This window comes from Rhincodon typus, chromosome 20 (genome assembly GCF_021869965.1).
Source record: "Rhincodon typus isolate 14 chromosome 20, sRhiTyp1.1, whole genome shotgun sequence".
NCBI classification, from domain to species: Eukaryota; Metazoa; Chordata; class Chondrichthyes; order Orectolobiformes; family Rhincodontidae; genus Rhincodon; species Rhincodon typus.
Window position 1 is genome coordinate 2,550,848 of NC_063351.1, and position 21,669 is coordinate 2,572,516.

Below are 21,669 nucleotides of genomic sequence, written 5' to 3' on the forward strand. Positions count from 1 at the left end.
AGTCTGGTGAACTGCCATTATCTGCCTCATGCCCCCTCACAGCTTGCTAAAGAAGTGCAGATATGGAAATCAGGCAGCTATGACATTATGAGCTGTCCACAGTGAAGAGCTGGAGAAGGGAACAGGGTGGTCATCATAATTGGTAGTGATCAGCAGGCTTACTGTGAAGCACTGAGGAGAGCACCTGCTCCTCCTGCTTCAACAAGAGCTTTAAAAACATTGTACCGATTCAGTAGCACTCACTTTATCGACATTACTTCGGAGCAGAGCAGTCCTGACACCGATCCCTTCAGAGCAACCAGTTTCAAAAAGGGATCTTTCAAAAGGCATTAAACCCCTTAGTTGCAAACATAAGGGACCTAAACTTGGTTTAGACTGAGGCTAAAGATTTCTAAAGCTCCCAAACCAAAATAGCAATAATTGCCGCTAACGCTGTTCAAAAGTCATAGCTATAGCTCAAAGTTGGACCTTTATGTTCTCGTTTTTAGGTGCAGTGAAGTTCAATTTCTCCTCAACTTACTTTCAAGGAGGAATTCTGAAAGGCTGCACTTTCAAGTACGAGGGATATAAGTGTCCCAATTATTTGACCTATGCTCATTAATAATGAGGCCACACTAAAAATGCAACATTCCTGAATTTAGTTATTAACATTCTACCTAAAGAGTATCCATATCCAAACCCTTGACAAAATCTTCAGTTTACTGTGGTTGGCTGACCTATTATGTATTTCAAGCATTTTTCCTTTTATCTTAGATGCATTATTACATATTACCTAACTCATTCATTATAAATTAACGTGGTGAACTTTGGTCCTATAGAAAGGGAGTCTGGAGAATTGATAATGAAAAATAAAGAGATGGTAGATAAATTGAACAAGAATTTTGCACTTTCTTGCATCACCGGATACAAGTAACACTGCAAAAGCGGCTATAAATCAGAAAATGGAAGGTATGGACAAAGTCAGGGAAATTACATTCACAAAGAAGTGGCACTTAGTAAATTGTTGAAACTGTGGGCTGACAAGTCCCAGGTCCTGATGGGTTTCATTCAAGTTCTTAAAAGAAGTGGGTGGAGTCATTATGGTTGCTTTGCTTTTAATTTTCCAAACACCTTAGATTTGGTGAAGGCCCCACTTGATTTGTTGGTAGCAAATGTAACTCCTTTATTCAAAAAGAGAGTGAGATAGAAAATAGGAAACTACAGGGCAGTTAGCTTAGCATTTATCATCAGAGTGAGATAGAAAACAGGAAACTACAGGCCAGGTAGCTTAGCATTTATCATCAGAAGCGATGTTAGAAGCAAATCCTAACATAATTATAGCAGGCCACTCTGATAAGTTCAAGGTAATCAGGCAGCAACAGCATCATTTTTTGGAAGTGAAATTATGTTTAACCAATTTATTGCAGTTCTTTGAGGAAGCAACATGTAGTATGGATAAAGGACAATCAATGAATGACTACTTAGTTTTCCAGAAGTGATCTGGTAAAGTATAAACTTTCACTTCACTTAATTGTTCAGTTGGTTAAGTGCTGTGTCCAACAATTAATTGTTATTAAAATATACAAGACATGCTGGGATAAATATTTCAGTCTGTGCAAGAGAGAAGGAGACAGAGTGAGAACTTCATGTCCATGAACTTAGTTAAGATAGCACACGTTCAGACATCTCCTTCCTGACTCATTATGATGCTTTCAGCATTGCAACCAATGTATTATGACATTTTAATTGCATGTCCAAAAGTTGCAGCATTCTGCTTGCTTTAGGCTCCATTTCAGAGCTTGAGTACAAAATCTAGACTGAAATACTGAGGGAGTGTTTGTTATCATCCAGTAGAATCTAGCAAATAGACCAAATAGAATGAGGCGATCGTTATATATCAATTAAGAAATAATTGGATGAGAACTGGCTGTGTATTTGGGGAACAAGTAATCAGTGTTGTTGGAATTTTATGATGTGAAAGTTGAAATGGATCTCTGACCATTCACGTATATGCCTGGAATCTGTCGAAGCAACCTTTTAACCTCAGTGTTTAACAGTGCTATACTGTCCTATGGATGAGACACTGAAGCAAATTCTTGAAAGTCCATTACGTGATTCAAATAGTTTCAGAAATACTATGGCATGACTTGAAGCTCAATTAATACCACTTAAATAGATTAACTGGTCATGCATCACAACCTTTTAAAAAATTATATTCAACTACATCATGTCAGAGACCCCAAGTAAGAATTCATTAGCTTTAGGAGAGATGACAGAATCCCATATTAAGCCTATTATTTGCATAGCATCTCATGGTACAGAGATCATATATTCATACAGTACAGAAGAGGCCCTTTGGCCCACTCAGTGTGCGCTAACAAAAACAATTCTAAATCAACACATGTCCCACTTTTCAGCACTTGGCCTGTAGCCTTGAATGTTGACATTTCAAGTGCTCAACTAAGTACTTTTTAAAAGGTTGAGAGGTTTCCCACTTCAATTACTTAAGATCCCCCGTGCCCTTTCTGTACTCCACCATGGCCACTGCTGATTTGAATCTGTTAAAAGCCCCTCTTTTCCTTCTTATCCAGTCTTGAATATTACTCAGCACTCGGGGTTCTCTGGGCAAGTGTGTCAAACACCTTCTTCACTACCCTATCCACCTGTGACTCCACTTTCAAGGAACTATGCACCTGCACCCCTAGGTCTCTTTGTTCAGCAACACTCCCCAGGGCCCTACCCTGATGATATTGAGGCCCAAAATCCAAATGTTGATGGCTGTTTTTCTCACTTTTGGAGACAAGGCTTCAGGAGACCAAAAAAAATAGAAGCAGTAGTAGGCCGTTCAGCTCATTGAGTCTACTACTCTATTCAATGAGATCATGGTTGATTTGAAAATCCTCAGTTCTACTTTCCTACCTTTATCCCATACCCCTCGATTTCCTAAAAGACTTTCTATTTTATACTCCAAATCATGAAATAAAGCCCACATTCCATTTGCCTTCCTATTATCACTTGCATGCTCACTTTCTGAGATTCATGCATGAGATTCCAAATCACTCTGTGCTTCAGCTTTCTGCAATGATTCTCTAATTAAATAATACTCTTCCTGCCAAAGTGCATAAGCTCTCATTTTCTCACATTATATTCCATTTGCCAACTTTTTGCCTATTTGCTTAATCTGTCTATATCTCTCTACAGACCCTAGGTCCATTTGCCTTCCCACCTATTTCTGTGTCATTTGCAAATTGCCAATAGTACATTCACTTCTATCCAAGACAATAATATTATATTGTAAATAATTGTGGTTCCAGCACAAATCCCTGTGGCATTCCACTGGTTATAGGTTACCATCCTAAAAATGACCCCTTTACCCTCATTCTCTGCCTTTTATTATTTAGGCAGTCCTCTGTCCATGCAAATATACTTCCCCAACACCACAGCCTCTCCTCTGAAGTAGGCTAATGTGTGGTACCTTATCAAAAGCCTTCCAAAAAGCAAAATATATTCCATCCACTGCTTCCCCTTTATCTATCCTGCTTGTTACTCTTCAAAGAATTCTCATAATTTTGTCAGGCATGATTTTCCCTACAGGAAATCATACTGACTGTGCTTGATTCCAAAGGTGTATAATAATAAAACTGAACAGGGTGATCATAAAATATCTATATTATGTGTTTCTAAATGTTCGGCTATTATATTCTTTTTATTAGATTCTAACATTTTCTCAATGCCACAGTTAAGTCAATAATTACTGCGCAGAATTACGAGAACATGGGAAAAAATATTATGTTAATATTAACACACCAAGTTACTGCCAATGGATAAATACTTTCATTACATTTATTTCCTCCAGAACAGGGTATTTCCACTACCCCCCCCACCCCCCGTTGAAGATTGTTTCAACCCAAAGAAAATTATTAACTGAAGAAAATAGGTTTGGATCATCCCAAAAAGCTTTACTGCATTCTGAGAAAGTGGAAGAAAATATGGTAAAAATATTCCTCCTGCAGTCATATGCCAATGTGAAACCACAATACAGAGATCCTCAACTTTCTTAACAGGTACAAAACATAGCTCCACTGATATATTTGACGAACAGGTTTCCTGTCTTTAAGTCTTTTCCAAAACACAACTATTTCCTGATGCTAGAATATACAAACTTGCCTGTAGAATCATGAGCTAAAAACTGTTTTAAAACTAATAGTAACATTTTTTTTCAAAATAAAAGACATAACCTCTTTTAAAGTTTCCTATTATCAGGTTAAAGTTCACTCACACCTTAGTCACAAATAGCAGATCTGTCTATTTTTTAAGCCACTTGGCCGTGCTACCCTAAGTTTTGACACTAGCCAACTATAATCCACAAGCTCAAGGAGCTGACTGATTTTACATTTTTAATCAAGCTGTTTGGATATGTGGATAGGTGGGATTGGATCCAGATTTGTGGCCCAGAACATCTAGCATTTTCGTTTTGTAAGGTTAAAGTTCATCCTCAGGGCAAACTTGGTACATTGGACGTTATAACACACCCTGTCCAGCAAGCCTTCATTTAGAGGGAATGTTTAGAAGTAGTGTCATTCTGAAGGATGGAAAAGTAAAAGTAAAGATACAGGAGAAAAAAAGGCATCCTAAATTTAATAAATTCCTCTCATTTCATCGTACACTGACTACCTGTGCATCATTAATACTTTTCCTTCCCAATTTTGCGACAGGATTTGGGTGGCCAAATGGGGATGGCAGCAGAGATCCTACTGGATGCGTAAATTCCTGATGTCGACTATTGTGTTGAATGATGTCATTCCAACCGTCAGCAATTTTGCTGAGAATGCAAAATGTGGGATGCAATAACCAATCCAATTCAGAAAAAATGGCCAAGCCTGTTGACGAGCTTGCTGCCAGTTCATTAAGGGGTCATCTGCAATTTTTATGAGAAGGCACAGGCTGGTGTTTTTACCTATGGGCTAGAAGGTCAGGGTTCAAGTCAAACCTGCCACAGACGCACGTCATAACATGTCTGAGCTACACGTATTATTGTCCAAATAGTTGAGGCAAAATAGTGAGCAGCCAGGCATGGCCACACAGTTCAATTACAGGAGCTCACGGAAAAGCATGGCTAAGAGGATGAATCAGCCATTGACACAGACAAGAACCTCTGAGTGGGCAAGGTTAGTGAGCATTTGGTCTGTGTGAGCTCAGGGAGTTAAGGACATGGCCTTCCAGAGATCATGGGCCACAAGTAGGTGGCATAGTAGTTCAGTGAAGTGCAACTGACTGCAAGCAAGCAAACAGCTAGACATGGGTTTCCTTGGAGATAGGGATGAGTTACAACAAGGATCAACATCCATGTGAGCAGTTACAGAGCCCAGGGCATGTACAGGAAGGGATGGGGACTGAATTCTGAGGTGCTTGATTCCCTGTCACCTCCTCACCTTTACTGGGAAAGGGGAACACCAGCTCCCACACAGCCATTTAATAGGATTACTGCCAGAGGCCAGCAACCTCCAGCACTTACAAAGCATTGGATCATTTTAGTATCTTTGGAGGTTGCACTGAGTGTCAAATTGGCTCACCCAACAAGGAGGACCAAGGTCCAGGTTGCCGGGGGTTCAAGACACCATTGGTGGAGGGCAATACTGGAAGATAATACCATGAGAGGCTCCCCAATGAGCCAAGAGGAGCTACCTAGGAGAGCTGTCTCCTACTTGCCAGCAGGCCACCAAGAAAAACCTGCCAAGCTGGCTGCTTGACATGACCCTCTCCTGCCAATGGTTAAATCCTGATGGCAGTGGAATAAGGCCCTTAAGTGCCATTACTTATGTCCCTATTCCACATCTCTCTTTTTCAGCTTTGCCGTTAAAGAATAGAGGCTAAGACTGTTGGAATATCTCAACATCTCCAAAATAATAATGAAACAAACATTTAAATAATCACAACTGGAAGTCACTCAAATGAACCACAGTGGAGTGACTGATACATTGGCTTTTGCTCTGGGCCAGCAGTGGTCTGCTTGTGGCCTCAGAGAAGGTGGAGGCAGCCTGGTTACAGATATCCTTTTGGCCTTGAGATGCCTATGGTGGGTGGTCTCATCATGGAGGTGCCAGCTGGGTGTGGCACTTCTTGTGGGTGCTGCACTGCTATCAATGCAGGGATAGCCTCTGTCTGAGCCTTGCTGCCTGGAGGGTCCCTCAGACAGAGGGGCCTAGGAGGTCATTGATCATGATGGAACGCATGAGGGATGGCATCCTCATCATTGTTGGTGATTGCCCCAGTCTGTTGATGGCCCTGTGGATTGCTGGAAGTAATCACCCATAGGGCTGCAATTTGCAACGACACCTGACATCTTTGTATCAACACTGCCACTGGCTGGTCAATGCTATCCAGCACTGGATGTGTTCAGTACATTGTTCCTCCAGCCACTCTGAATGCTGTGGTATACGGCTCTCCATTATGCTGGCCACTCTCGATACAGGAGCTCATGTGTTTTACACTGAGCCATGATGCTGCGCGTAAACTCAATAGACTCTTTCATCCTCAACTGCTGACCTTACACGACCTCAGGGAACTCTGACATGTAGAAACACAGTTGTTGCTGCAGGTTTAGGTAGCAAAGCTTTGTTCTAGACTGCAGAGGCCCTGCACCTGCACTCAGATGAGAAAGGCTAGGCCTGTTCTCCATCCTACAAGGGGACTGTCCATATCAGCTTCTGCCTTTCTCACCTGCTGCTCACTACTGACTTGCTCTTCGCCCAGTGCCAACAATTCTAATCACACTTCAGCCATCAGCACTTGAAAAGGGCTTGTTTGAGTCACATGCAGGTTCTGAGTCTAAGGCTTTCCCCTCTCCAAGGACCCCGGGGATGTTGCAGTGGCATTGCTATGCACTCCCTCCACAACTGGTCCTGTGTGAGAAAGAGGGTAGAGATCCGGAGAACTCACTATGACAGCAGACACCTCTGCAGAGTTGAGGATTCCCATTCCTGCTGAAGGCTTGGCCTGCTATCACAGATGGAGGAGTGCCCTACATCTTTCACCAATAGAATCAAAATCATTTCACCCTCTCTTACAGAGATTCTCATTTCACTATCACCTACACATCTCACAATGTAAAATATGGCAGGCCAGGCAGCATCAGAGGAGCAAGAAAGTTGATGTTTCGGGTCTGGACCCTTCTACAGGAGAAGGGTCCAGACCCAAAACGTCAGCTTTCCTGCTCTTCTGATGCTGCCTGGCCTGCTGTGTTCATCCAGCCCCACACCTTGTTATCTCAGACTCCAGCATTGGCAGTTCCTACTATCTCACATTGTAAAATGCTGCCTTCCTCCACTGCAGTCAGGACAGGGAGTTGGGGCACTCCTTACCCTGTGTGCACCCTCACTCTAGTATTGTGCAGCCTCTTCTCCTGCAAGGACAAAAGACAGAGAGGGCAAACAATGTCAGTGTTCTTCACCAATTCCAGCAGCTCCTTTAAATAAGGTGCTGCATCTGTCAGTGTTATCAACACTTCGACAGCCTTGTGAGTGGGCCAGGAATGACCCTGGGCACACATTCCTCCCATGTTCAGGTGCACCCTTAGGCAGTTCTGCCTGGTCCTCCTGAAGACACAGCAGGATTGCAGGTGATCTGATGCTCCGCTTGCCTAGTTTGGCTGGGTGGCCTTCCCAGCCACCCTCCAGGAAGAAGACTGCTGCTCTTCTCTCACAACCAGCACTGTCAAACTATGCAACAATCCTGTCATAGATGGCTAGCCCCTGCCTTTCCACCCCTCTGTGCCTTTCACTGCGTCACGAAAGCTGCCACACTAAAAGCTGCTATAATGCCTTTAATCAGCCTGCTCCTCCAGTCTCCTGCTGATATCCCATGCCCGCTACTGTTCATTAGCCACCAAAAACATCCTCAAAGATGGAAAAGCCCAACACATCAGTGCAAAAGACAAGGCTGAAGCATTCGCAACAATCTTCAGTCAGCGGTGTTGAATGAATGATCTATCTTGGCTTCCTCCAGAGGATCCCAAGCATCACAGATACCAGTCTTCAGCTGATTCAATTCAAATTCACACTGTGCAATATCAAAAAATGGTTGGAGACACTGGATAGTGCAAAGGCCGTGGCCCTGAAAACATTCCGACAACAGTACTGAAGACTTGTGCTCCAGAACTTGCTGCTTCCCTAGCCAAGCTCTTCCAGTACAATTATAACACTGGCATTTACTCAACAATGTGGAAAATTGCTCAGGTGTGTCCTCTTCACGAAAAGCAAGACAAATCTAACCCTGTCAACTGCGCCCCATTAGTCTACTCTCCAGCATCAGTAAAGTGACGGAAGATGTCATTAACAGTTCAATCAAGTAGCACCTGCTCAGCAATAACCTGCTCAGTAATGCCCAATTTGGGTTCCGCCAGGGCCACTCAGTTCCTGACCTCATTACAGCTTTGGTTCAAACATGGACAAAAGAGCTGAGGTGACAGCAGTGGCCTTTGAAATCAAGACCCTATTTAACTGGGAGTGACATCAAGGAGCCCTAGCAAAAATGGAGTCAATGGAATTAAGGGGGTAAACGTTCTACTGGTTGGTTGGAGTCATTCCTGGCATAAAGGAAGATTAGCTTAGTGGTTGGAGGTCAGTCATCTCAGTTCCAGGACATCTCTGCAGAGTTCCTCCAGGTAGTGTATTAGGCCCAACTATCTTTAATTGCTTCATCAATGACCTTCCCTCCATGATAAGGTCAGAAGTGGAAATGTTCACCAATGATTACACAATGTTCAGCACCATTCGCAATTCCTCAGATACTGAAGCAGTCCATGTACAAATGCAGCAAGAGTTGGACAATATCCAGCCTTGGCCTGATAATATTCATGCCACACAAGTGCCAGACAATAATCATCTCCTGCAAGAAAGAATCCAACTAACATATTCAATGGCATTACCACCGGTTGAATCCCCTGCAGGTAACCATGGACCAGAAACTGAACTTGACCATTCATTTAAATATTATGGCCACAACAGCAGGTCAGAGGCTAGGAATCCTGCAGCAAGTAACTCATCTCCTGACTCCTGAAAGCCTGTCCACCATCTACAAGGCACAAGTCAGGAGTGTGATGGAATACACCCCACTTCCCTGGATAAGTATAGTTCCAACGCTTCTCATTAAGCTTGACAAATCAGCCCACTTGATTGGCACCACATCCATAAACTTTCATTCCCTTCATCACTGATGCTCAACAACAGCAACTTGCCCCATCTGTTAGATGCAACGCAGAAATTTGTCAAGGCTTCTTACACAGCGTCTTCCATTTTCACAACCACTTCCATCTAAAAGGACAAGGTCAGCAGCTACAGGGGAGCATCATCACTTGCAAGTTCCCTTCTAAGCCACTCACTATCCTCACTTGGAAAAATATCACTTTTCCTTCAGTATCACTGGATCAAAATGTTGGAACTCTGTCCCTAATGGCACTGTGGAAAAACCAAATGGACTGCACCAGTTCAAGATGGTAGCTCATCACCGCCTTCTCAAATGCAACTAGGGATGGGCAATAAATGTTGGACTAGCCAACATCACTCTCATTCCATGAATTAATCAAAAATACTGCTCTTCTGTGAATTAGGACTGATCTCAGCAGAAACCCTGACCTATAACTACTTACCCCTCAGGCCAGGCTCCAGATTGAACGTGGAAATGGTTCCAGCAACAGGGTTGTTACTTTGGTTTCCAATGTAGGGTCATTAATATCAATAACCCTGAAAAATGACTGCCTAACAACAGTATTAGCACAAATACAGGAAATGCTGGAAATATTCAATAAGTCCACCGCATCTGTTGAGAAGATCTCAACTATTTTGATCAATGACATTTCTTCCAAGCTATAAAACTGTTCAATTCCTTTGCCAACAGCCTTAAGTATCTGATCTACAAATGTTTTTATTCCCATTGACAATCTCAACTGCATAAATATTAGGTTCTAACAAAGCTAAATCCTTCACTTAAGGTGTAAAAAAAAAATCAGCAGATCAATAAAGGCCATGATGCCTCAGTTCCAGAAAGGCTGTTGGCCTATCTAGTCCAGTTATTAGCATTTGCACCATTGATTTTACCTTGTCAGGATTTGTGATTGGATGATGTGGGAAAGTACTTCTCATTTTCCCACTTATGATGTATTTTCTGACATAAACATATGCATGCATATCAGTCAGACTAGTATTTGAATCTGGACCTATGGTCAGTTAAGTGCTCACATGTTTGTAATATTTAGCCAAATCCCAATACTTCCCAAATCTTTGTTTATTACATGAAAACATGTTCAAAGTTAGCCTTCAGAATTTCTCCAATGCCTTTACCTTCTATATACAGTTCAGCAGATGTTGTGTCTGATCCATATATATTTGAAGCCAAGCAAGTGTAGCGTCCCGTATCCTCCTCAAAAGCCTCAGAAATGGTCAGTGTGTAATGATTACCGTCATAACCAATCTGAATATCAGGTGAATTCTTGAGCTCCTTTCCTTCACAATACCACCTACAAAGAAATATTAAATTCCACTTTTGAAACAGCCACAAGACAAAACATAAACAGATTATTGAACATTCAAAAGGACACTTCTGGCAAGGCAAAGTGCATCAACACAAACAGAAATCATAATTGCAACTAACATTATGGTATAATTTGGGTTTATGAGTACAGTTTATTTACGATGAGCAACATGACATTAAAGGCTGGGTACATTTGCCCTGATACAGCTGACACTAATTCAAACGGTTACACCTTTTGCAAAGTTTCACTCCACCTGAGTCTGTTCTTGGACCAAGACCTACACTAAACATAGGTGGTGGCCATGGAACGGCTGATAAGGCAATACACTACTTGGCCAAGTTCCATTACAGAATGCAGAAAATATGTTGGCATGTCCAACAGGATTCAAAATGCTTGAGACAAGTCTTCAGAAGATCTCTGAAAAGCTCAGATCTACACGTTTCAATCTAAGACTTTAAGAAGAATATAAGTGTAGATTTCTGTGCATTCTATAATTAGTAAGGTGTCTAACAGACCTTTTAAGCAGAAGGCCTAAAGAGCTAGGAAGCTGTATTCAAAAGATCATGCATTAAAATGGTGCCACAATATTAAAAACAAATATTGTCAGGGCGGAGTTTACAGCATGCAGAAAGGCCACAATTTCACAACATGCACCGCAAGTTGTAATGGTTGCTGTCACAGAATATGATTCAAATGGACTAAAAATTATTAAAAGGCACTAAGTGCTCATGAGTTTGGATTCTGAATATATTGTAAATATGTGAAGATAAAGAGAAAGACAGGCAAGATTGTCCAGTCCACCAATATTCCCCCAGTTAAAATGCTCCATCACTTTGTAGTCTCATTCATCACAAGATTCAACACACCCAATTCAGCCATCACAGCTGCTCTTTCCTCTGCACCCAGACAACCACTGCACCCCAATTCATCTCCTCATACTCATCACTGTTACCACCAACATGAGCTATTCCATCAAAATAGGCACATGCTGACACTACAGAGATCGCTGACTAACCCCTTTTCTTGTATCTTGTAGGAGAACATTCCGTACAACTAGATGTCACCAGAAGAGGTAGATCATGCCTGCAAAACCCTTTCCAGCCTTGCAGGAAGTATTCTGACTTTGATAGGTAGATTCAATAAGAAGAGGGAATGTACAAAGAGGCAGAGGACAATGAGACCATGAACTACCATGGATGTATCCAATGGCAATCAGGAAGGGACGAATGGTCATCAAGATCCAGATTTGGACATGAGGGTCTTGATGATGTTCCTGGGGTTCAATAGTGATAGGGTAGGGAAGGAAACAGAAGATCTCTGGTGGAAACAGGGATAGGCAAGATAGCTTGTTGCGCTGGAAAAGAAACACACCTACTCATCTGTTCCACAGCAGTGCTGCGAAGGCACTTACTTCATGGATTCATCCTTTTCCAACCTCTATCCCTTGAGGAATTAAAAATAGAACAAATGAATACAGGCATCTTCATTATAATAATTACGTAACTATTCCACCTCCTGCAAGTGAATCTGTCACCCACATTACTGATGGCAGGAAAAAGGACATGACTAAGAGGATGTAGAACATTTTGGGGAACAACCAGAGGTTGTGGTCCATGTTGGAATCAATGACTGAGAGGAAAAGAAGAGTGGTGGTCCTGTGCTTGAAGGTTAGCAAAATTTATAGAGTGGAATATTAAAACTAATAATTTCTGGATTCTGAGCACCATATACCAATGAGTATGTAAAAGTCAGATAAATCAAGTTAATACATGGCTGAAATGATGGTCCAAGAAGTTAGTCTTTAGATTCTTGGGGTATTGGAAGTAACCCTAAAACAGAAGAATTCTGTACAAGATGGACTGATTGCGCCTTAACAGGACTTGGACCATTTTCCTTGCTATGTGGTTAACTGGTGCTATGAAGGAGGGTTTACACTGAATTAGTAGGGGTTGGGTGCCAGGATGAAACATTAGAGAAGAGAAAGAAGATACACTGAGCTATTCTTTATTTGGGTATTATATGTCTCTCCTAATCGCCTGAGGTAGGAAGGATAGATAGGAGAAAATGGGAGGCAATCGAAGGTGGGTTTGGAGCGCACATACATAAAGCTACATGATGTGACAAACAAGGCTGGTGAGCTGTTGGCACAAGTTGACCCATAGGATTACAATGTAGTAGCAGAGGGGCTCAAAGAATATTTCACATGTTGTTCCTAGGAACATAATCAGGAAAGACAGGGATGGAAAAAATTGTGTGATTGCATTCTTGGTCAAAGAAACTATGATAATACTGGAGAGGACAGAATTGACTTATTTAGAAATAGGAAAATCTTTGAGAAGTCCAATGATGTTTAGTAGTGTTGTTCCTCTGATCTAGAAGCTCTAGGGTTAAGTCTCAGCCAGGATATGATGACCAAGGAACGTGCATTCATAACATGCCAAAGAAGGTTGAGTATCAAATTGTAAGTCCTTCCAAAATACACAAATGGCTGGAGGTAACTGCGGGAGAGAATCCAGGGCGGCCATGTGATTGAGAGAATTTGGAGCCTCTGCCATCACTTGTCATAGCTCCAGAGTACAGCACACATGTAAAATTCATATTATGCCACAGCAAATTCAGACTCCTCAAGGAGCCAGTTGGTTCAGTTAGACAGAGCACTGGATTAACTTGGTCTGTACAGCAGGGATTCAAGTTCCGGACGGTGTGGATTGGGATCAACCTCCTTGGTGCAGATTGTGGCAGTGAGAGTCAGGCCTGCCTTTGGGTAGGGAACTCAAGAAGCAGAAGGAACATTATAGGAGCAAGTACATATTTGGGAATAAATTTATCAACTATGAAATAGTGGGAAGGTGATAAAGAATCAGATTTTCAGCAATTTACAGAAAGTAAAATAATATTTGAGTAATGATAATGGGGCTTTCAATTACCGTAATTTAAACCAGGCAGTAGTAGTGCAAAGGGCAATGGGCAGGGGAGAGGGTGGGGGAGGATCTTCCAAAATGTGTATAAGACAACTAAGTAATTGTGATAGACCAGGCATCCATTTGGTTGAGTTGACAATTGATTCATTTCTCAGGGCAATGTCCATTGACCAATCAGAATCAATCTGCCTGGCTTAAAATTTAAACAAGGACTGGTGGTTAACTTCTGGAGTGTTGGAGTTTGAGGGTATAGAGGTTAAAAAAATCATGAAGGGCATGGATAGGATGAATAGCCAAGGTCTTTATCCTGGGGTGGGGAAGCCTAAAACTATAGGGCATAGGTTTAAGGTGAGAGGGAAAAGATTTAAAAGGAACCTAAGGGGCAACATTTTCACACAGAGAGTGGTGCGTGTACGGAATGAGCTGCCAGAGGAAGTGGTAGAGGCTGGTACAATTACAACATTTAAAAGGCATCTGGATGGGTACATGAATACGAATGGTTTAGAGGGATAAGGGCCATATGCTGGCAAATGGGACAAGATTAACTTATGATATCTAGACGCTTGGACCAGTTGGATTGAAGGGTCTCTTCCATGCTGTACAGCTTTATGACTCTATGATTCTATGAACTGTCGATCAACTGGTGCATTCTCCATGGCAACAACCCTACTAGCCAGAATTCACTTGCCAACCAAACAGCACTGTCCTCTTATCTAGTACAAATGATAGCTTTTCTTCTTTTAAATTGTTATTTCTTGTGAAATGTCCTGATGAGTGAGAGATGAAAAGTGTCAACAAAATGTGCCTTTTGTCATCAATAATCAATTTTTGTCACACAAAGTGACTATTTGAACATTTAATTCAGTATTAAATGGTACAGTGATTTACTATGTATAGGTGGATTAAATAAAGAGCCATTTAGACAACAGATGCAAGGGAAATGAGTCAAGTGGACTCCTATCCTATTAATTCATAAGAGTCATAAATTCATAGAACACAAGAACATAGATCTAGGACCAAGAGTGGGCAATTCAGCTCCTCGAGCGTCCTCGACCTTTTGATACGATCATGGCTGATCTCATCTTGGCCTCAACTCTACATTCCTGCCCGGTCTCCATATCCCTTCAATCCATTATTAATTAAAAGTCTGTCAAGTTTGGCCTTAACTTTACACAATCTCCCAGCATCCACTGCACTTTAGAGAAATAAATTCCACAGATTCATGACTCTGAAAGAAGTCGTTTCACCGCATCTGTTTTAAATCTGCTCTCCATTATCCTAAAACTATGACCTCTCTTCTAGATTGCCCCACATGAGGAAAAATCCTTTCTATGTCTACTTTCTCTATTCCATTTAGCATCTTATATACCTCAATTAGGTCTCCTCTCATTCTTCTGAACTCTAGAGAGTATAGGCCTAAACTGATGAATTTCTCTTCAGAATACAAACCCCTCATCTCTGGAATCAAATCAAGTGAACGTCCTCTGGACTGCCTCCAATACAACTACATCCCTCAAGTAAGGGAACCCAAATTGTACACAATACTCCAGTACAGAGTAATGCCTTGTACAGTTGCAGCAACACTGCCCTACTTTTTGGTTAAATGCAAATTCACATCAAGTCTTTTAGAGAGTTTTACCTTAAGTGAGACCAAGTGGGTTCTTACACCATATTTTACGATACTCACTTATTAACTACTTACCTTCCCCCCACGGCATGTTTTAAATTCGATTTCTGGCCCATTTTACCATGCACTGTTCCCAAAACAACTTGCCACTCAGTGGATATCCCAGAATTAACCAGCATCCCTTGCAATAATGCCATGCTTAAAAGCTTGCCGTGTACCCAGACAAACATGATCAGTCTGGAGCTGCCCTGCACGGTTCCTGATATTTTTACCTGGATGTGGAAGACGGGGGGAGTTAATGTCAAAAGCTGGGAGGTGCTGCTGGATGGGACCATCTTCAGGGACCAGCAGTGGAGGCTATGACACCAGAACATGCCAGCCTGGTCCCTGGTTGCCACCTGGGTCTGTGCAGTCTCAGCTGTCTGGAGAAATGCCCAGAGGTGGAAGAAGAAGGTCCAACAGTAATAGCAGTGCCACTCCCTTTCACATCCTATAATACCTGCCTTTATCTTATCCCATGAGGAAAACAGCCCACAATAGGGCAGGAAGAGTGAAGACATATGGTGTGCTTCCAACAATCAGCTCCTCACCCCTTGGAGTGAGGACCCTGACCTTGCCTGTATTACCTGGACTAGTACTGCAGAATGCCCTTCACTTACTGTGCCGGGATGCACCAAATCAAAGCTATCTCCTTTGACAGCTGAGGACTGCTCACTAGTATGTCAAGCTTCCTGGCTTTGTGTCTGTGCTAAATGATTGATTGACTGATTTATTCATACATGTACCAAAATACAGTGACAAGCTTTGTTTATGAGCGGTACAGGCCGATCATAGTAAGCAAAGGATGTACAGATCAAAAAAGACTTAGAGGCATAGAGGTTACAATGCACAGGGTGTGTACTAGGCAGGATTAACTTCAGCAAGATCAATCATTATTTGAGGCTACGGAGTCCATCCACCAGTCTGATAATGGCTGGGAAGAAGCTGTTCCTGAACCTACTAGTGTGTGTGTTCAGGCTTCTGTATCTTCTGCCTGACAGAAGAGGTTTTGGGAGATCATTACCATCTTTGATGATGTTGGCAGCCTTTCCACAGCAGTGAGCCGTGTAAATGGAGTCCATGGATGGAAAGATGGTTTCCATGATGGTCTGAGCTGTGCACACCACCTTCTGTTGTTTCTTACAGTCCTGGGCAGAGCAGTTGCCATACCAGGCTATTATGCTCCAGGACAGTACGCTTTTATTGGTGCATCCATACAAGTTAGTGAGGGACCTTATGGACATACCAAATTTACTCAGCCTCCTGAGGAAGAAGAGGCATCATCATACCTTTTTGATTGTTGCATTTCCGTTGGAAGTCCAGGGCAGGTTGTCAGTTATTGTCACTCAGACGAACATGATGCTCTTTACCCTCTCAACCTCAGTTTCTTTGATGGGGGTGTGTTCTCCTCCTTTCTTTCTGAAGGCAATGACCAGTTCTTTAGTTTTGCTGATGTTGAAAGACAGATTGTTTTCATCGCACCACACCACCAAGCCCTCTATCTCCCTTCTGTAGTTTGACTGATCATTATTAGATATACAGTGGTGTCATCAGTGAACTGCAGAGGGCGTTCATTCAGATTTTGGCAACACAATCGTAGGTATAAAGGTAGTGCAGTAGAGGGCTGAGGACACATCTTGGGGGTCTCCAGTGTTGAGTGTTATTGTGGAAGAGGAGCAGTTATCTATCCTCACTGATTGCGGCCTGTGGGTCAGAAAGCTGAGGATCGGTTGTAGAGGCTGGAGCCGAGAGCAAGGTCACGCAGTTTTGAGATCAGTCTGGAGGGGATAATGGTGTTAAAGGCGGAGGTGTAGTCAATGAGCAGGAGTTTGATGTAGGTGTCTTTGATGTCCAGATGTTCCAGGGATGCGTGCAGGGCTAGCGATATGGCATCCTCTGTGGATCTGTTACGTCAGTAGGCAAATTGTAAGGGATTGAGGCAGACTGGAGTTGATGTGGGCCATGACCAGCCTTTCAAAACACTTTATGATTGTTGAGGTCAGAGCCACTGGAAGGTAGTCATTAAGGCACATTGCATGTCCTTTCTTAGGTACAGGCATCATAGCCAGGCATCAGTAGTATGAGCCTGGTATTCTTGGCTGATGGGGGAAATTGCAAAAAGGGTGTGTCTGTGTGTGCGTGTGTGGACAGTGCCCATGGAGCCTGTCCTGAGATGTTAGTGCCCAGCTTCCAATTTGGAGATCTTTGCAGCAAGGTGTGAACTGAATCCAACAGATGCTTGCTGTGGTTTATTGTCACGTTTACCCAGCTTTGGGCGTGTTTAGTGAGTTTAGTAAGATGGGAGTGTGAATGTTAATAAGGCGATTTGGGCTGTCGACAAGGTGTCTAACAACCAATAATCATCGTAAACTGGCATCCCACAGCTGCCTAGTGAGAATTCCTGCTTGCCAATAGTTTAAAAAATGGTGCAGCTTGCTCCTGATTTAGAGATGGGCCTCACTGCACGTGTTGTCTGATTCTGCCACACACCTTGCCGTATGTCCAATTTGCTCAGACTCCTGTAAGTTCCGCCTGTAGGGTTTTACAGCATAGAAAGAGCCCTTTAGCCCATAATGTCCATGCTAGTCATCAGCACTTATCTACAGTGTTAGTGCTGCTGCCTCACATTTCCAGGGACACAGGTTCGATTCTACTCTTGGACAACTGTGCAAACTCCGCTAGGACATTCTCCCCATGTCTGCGTAGGTTTTCCCTGGGTGTTCCGGTTTCCCCCCACAGCCCAAAGATGTGTAGATGAAGTGGATTAGCCAAGCTAAATTGCGCTGGAGTATCCAGGGATATGTAGGCTAGGTGGATTAGTTATGGTAAATGCGGAGTTACAGGGCTAGGGTTGGTGGGGGGGGGGGGCAGGGGTCTGAGTGGAATGCTCTTTGGAGAGTTGGTGCAGACTTGATGGGCTCAATAGCCTCTATCTGCACTGTATGGGTTCTATGATTCTAGATTCTACTCTAGTCCCATTTTTCCAGCACATGGGTCCATAGCCTTGTTCGCTATTTCAGTGTTCATCTAAATAGTTCCTAAATGTTGTTATGATCCCAACTCTACCAAAATTTTAGGCAGTACTTTCCAGATACCCACAATCCTCTGGGTAACAAGTCATTTTAAACTGCCTCTCAACCTCCTGCTTCTTGCCTTAAATCTATCCCCCTGGTTACACACACCTCTAGTAAGGCAAAAAGTTTCTCACCCACTAGATTGCTCTTATGTTCCTTGTATTTTGTACACCTCAATCAACACCCCTCAGTCTTCTCTGCCTAAAGGAAAACAACCACAGCCTACCTAGAGATAGTAGGAACTGCAGATGCTGGAGAATCCGAGACGACAAGGTGCAGAGCTGCATTCATTTCTGATGAAGGGTCTAGGCCCGAAACGTCAGCCTTTCTGCTCCTGTGATGTTGCTTGGCCTGCTGTGTTCATCCAGCTCTGCACCTTGTTGTCTCACAGCCTACCTAGACTGGCTTCATATCTGAAATGCTCCAACCCAGGCAACATCATGGTGAATCTGCTCTGTACTCTCTCAAGTGCAATCACATCCTGCTCACAGAATGGTAGCCAGAACTGCACACAGTGCTCCACCTGTGGCCTAACTAACATTATATACAGCTCAATCATAATCTTCTTGCTCTTGCATTCAATATCTTGTCTAATAAAGGCAAGTACCCTATATGCCTTTTTAACCACCTTATCTACCTGTCCTGCTGCTTCCAAGAATCTGTGGACATGCACACCAAGGTCCCTCTGATTCTCTATACGTCCTAGAGTCCTACCATTCATCATGTACTCTTTTACCTTGCTATTCCTCTCAAAATGTATCACCTCCTTCTTTTCAGGATTAAATTCCATTTGCCACTGTTCAGCCCATCTGACCAGCCTGTCTATATTGTAATGTAGACTAAGGCTTTCCTCCTTGCTATTGACCACACCACAAATTTTTGTGCATTGTGAATGATGCTGATCTTGAATTCTATGCAGTTTTTTGTGGATAAGAATAAGAATTATATTGTGATACATTTTCTACCATGCAGTGGCTCAAGATCTGCAATGTCTATATTTCACGTTTAAGGTGCATTATTCCCAGAAACAATCACTGACCGTATGGTCATACTTGTATATGACATCCAGTTCAATTCATTCATGACTTGTTACCAAATGCTCAAGCTATTTTTGTAGTACATGACTAGATAAGTGCCATTTACAGTACTATTCATACCCAAATGAAATCTGATATTTTTTCGCTGTAACATAGTCTTCAAATAAATGCTATTACCGTTTTCCTTTGCAGCTGGAGCTATGCTATATTTTAAAACAGCTTAAAATGTTGGAATTGATTCTGAACTTATTGCTTCAATTGCTTATCTTTGAGAATGCTGCCCTAAACCCCATATCTTGATTACAAGTGGCTCACCAATGATGCCTATTGTTGCAATTAATACTCATCACGTGGAGAACACAACAAGAAAGTCTTAGCATCTCTTGTAGCAGTCTCTCAAAGTTCCCTTGTTCCAAAGAACTGAGTGCCTGATTGAAGGACCCAGCCTCTATAAGAGGAAGTGCATTGAAAGCCAGATCCTGACGTTGGTGCTGAGCCACCTCCATCTAGAGGAAGAAACCAAAACCATGGGCCCCAGTGCTGCTACTGGCCTGGACTTCACAGCACAGCCAACCCATTTTCACCTACTTATGACCCTCATTATCTGCTTTTCTTTCTCCCCAGCAAATTACCATCCATCCCTCTGTCGCCTAACTGTTATTCTCCATCTGTGCTCCATCTCCACCTATTTGCTGACTCCTTTCCCCTGCCTTTCCTTGTATTCAGCATTTTTACCATCTTTTCCTAGCTACCATCAGTTCTGAAGAAGGGTCACTAGACCCAAAACATTCACTTTGCTTTTTTTCCCACAGATGCTGCCAGACTTGCTGAGTTTCTCCAGTAATTTCTGTTTATGCTTCAGATTTCCAGCATCCACAGTTCTTCATTTTATTTCAGGAGAAATTGAATAAGCATTTGTAGAGACTTGGGGATAAAGTGGGGCAATGGCACTAATTGGATTATTTTACACTCAATGAGCTAATTGACCTCCTTTTGTGCTGTATTGATTCTATGGTTTTATAATGATACAGACCCCAGAGTATTCTGATGAAAATCTTTTTGGAAGGGTGAAAAGGAAGAGAGGTTCTGTATTTGCAGGTTGCCAGTTAGTCTTTCTGGTATACCCTCAAAAAAACAAACTGATCAGATTTGATTTCATTGATTTACTGACACGTGTACCTAACTACAGTGAAAAGCTTTGTTTACGAGTTGCACAGGCACATCATAGTAAGCATGGGCACACAGATCGTATGATGAAAAAAAGACTAGACAGAGGCATACAAGTTACATCACACAGACTGTGCGCTAGGCAAGATCAACATTAACAAGATCAGCATTATTTGAAGTTAGAAGTCCATTCCTCAGTTGATAATGGCAGGGAAGAAGCTGTTCTTGAACCTGTTGGTGTGTGTGTTCAGGTTCTGTATCTTCTGCCTGATGGAAGAGGTTGTAGGAGAGCATTACCAGAGTGCGATAGGCCTTTGATGATATGGCCAGCCATTCGCTGCAACGAGGCGTGTAAATGGAATCCATGGATGGAAGGTTGGCTTCTGTGATGGTCTGGGCTGTGCACACCACCTTCTGTAGTTTCTAATGGTCCTGGGCAGAGCAGTTGCCATATCAGACCGTCGTGCACCTAGACAGTATGCTTTCAATGGTGTATCTGTAGAAGTTGGTAAGGGTCCTTATGGGCATGCCAAATTTCCTGGGCTGAGGAAGAAGAGACATTGTTGTGCCTTCTTGAGCATCGCACTTATGTGGAAAGTCCAGGGCAGGTCATCAGTTATCACCACTCCGAGGAACTTGATGCTCTCACACTCTCAACCTCAGCTCCGTTGATGTATAGATTGGGGCGTGTTCTCCTCCCTCATTTCTGATCAATGCCCAGTTCTTTAGTTTTGCCGATGTTGAGGTTGCTCTCATTGCAATGTGTCACCAAGTCCTCTATCCCCTTTATGTATTTCATCTCGTCATTGTTTGATATCCATCCTACCACAGTGATGTCGTCAGCAAAATTGTAGATGGCTTTCATTTGGAATTTGGCAACACAGTCGTGGGTGTAGAGGGAGTGCAGTAGGGGGTTGAGAACACATTCTTGGGGGGCTCCAATATTGAATGCTATTGTGGAGGAGGTGAGTTATCTATGTTCACTGATTGCAGTCTGTGGGTTAGAAAGCTGAGGATCCAATCACAGAGGGTGAAGCCGAGACCTAGGTCTCGGAGTTTTGAGATCAGTCTAGAGGGGATAATGGTGTTGAAGGCAGAGCTGTAGTCAACTAGAAGGAGTCTGATGTAGGTGTCTTTGTTGTCCAAAAGTTCCAGGGATGAGTGCAGGGCTACGGATATGGCATCCTCTGTGGATCCCTGTTATGTTGATAGGCAAATTGTAGAGGATCGAGGCAGGTTGGGAGACTGGAGTTGATGTGGGCCGTGGCCAGTCTCTTGAAGCACTTCATGATTATGG

General features: G+C 42.8%; 1 protein-coding gene across 1 annotated transcript in view; it reads right to left on the reverse strand.

Moving 5' to 3' along the window:
* Nucleotides 1-21,669, reverse strand: part of mypn (myopalladin) — a 247,250-nt gene that overhangs the window by 160,894 nt on the left and 64,687 nt on the right. Inside the window, exon 3 of the mRNA XM_048609091.1 lies at nucleotides 10,317-10,492. Coding sequence (XP_048465048.1) covers nucleotides 10,317-10,492 — 176 coding nt within the window. The remainder of the gene's footprint in view (nucleotides 1-10,316; nucleotides 10,493-21,669) is intronic.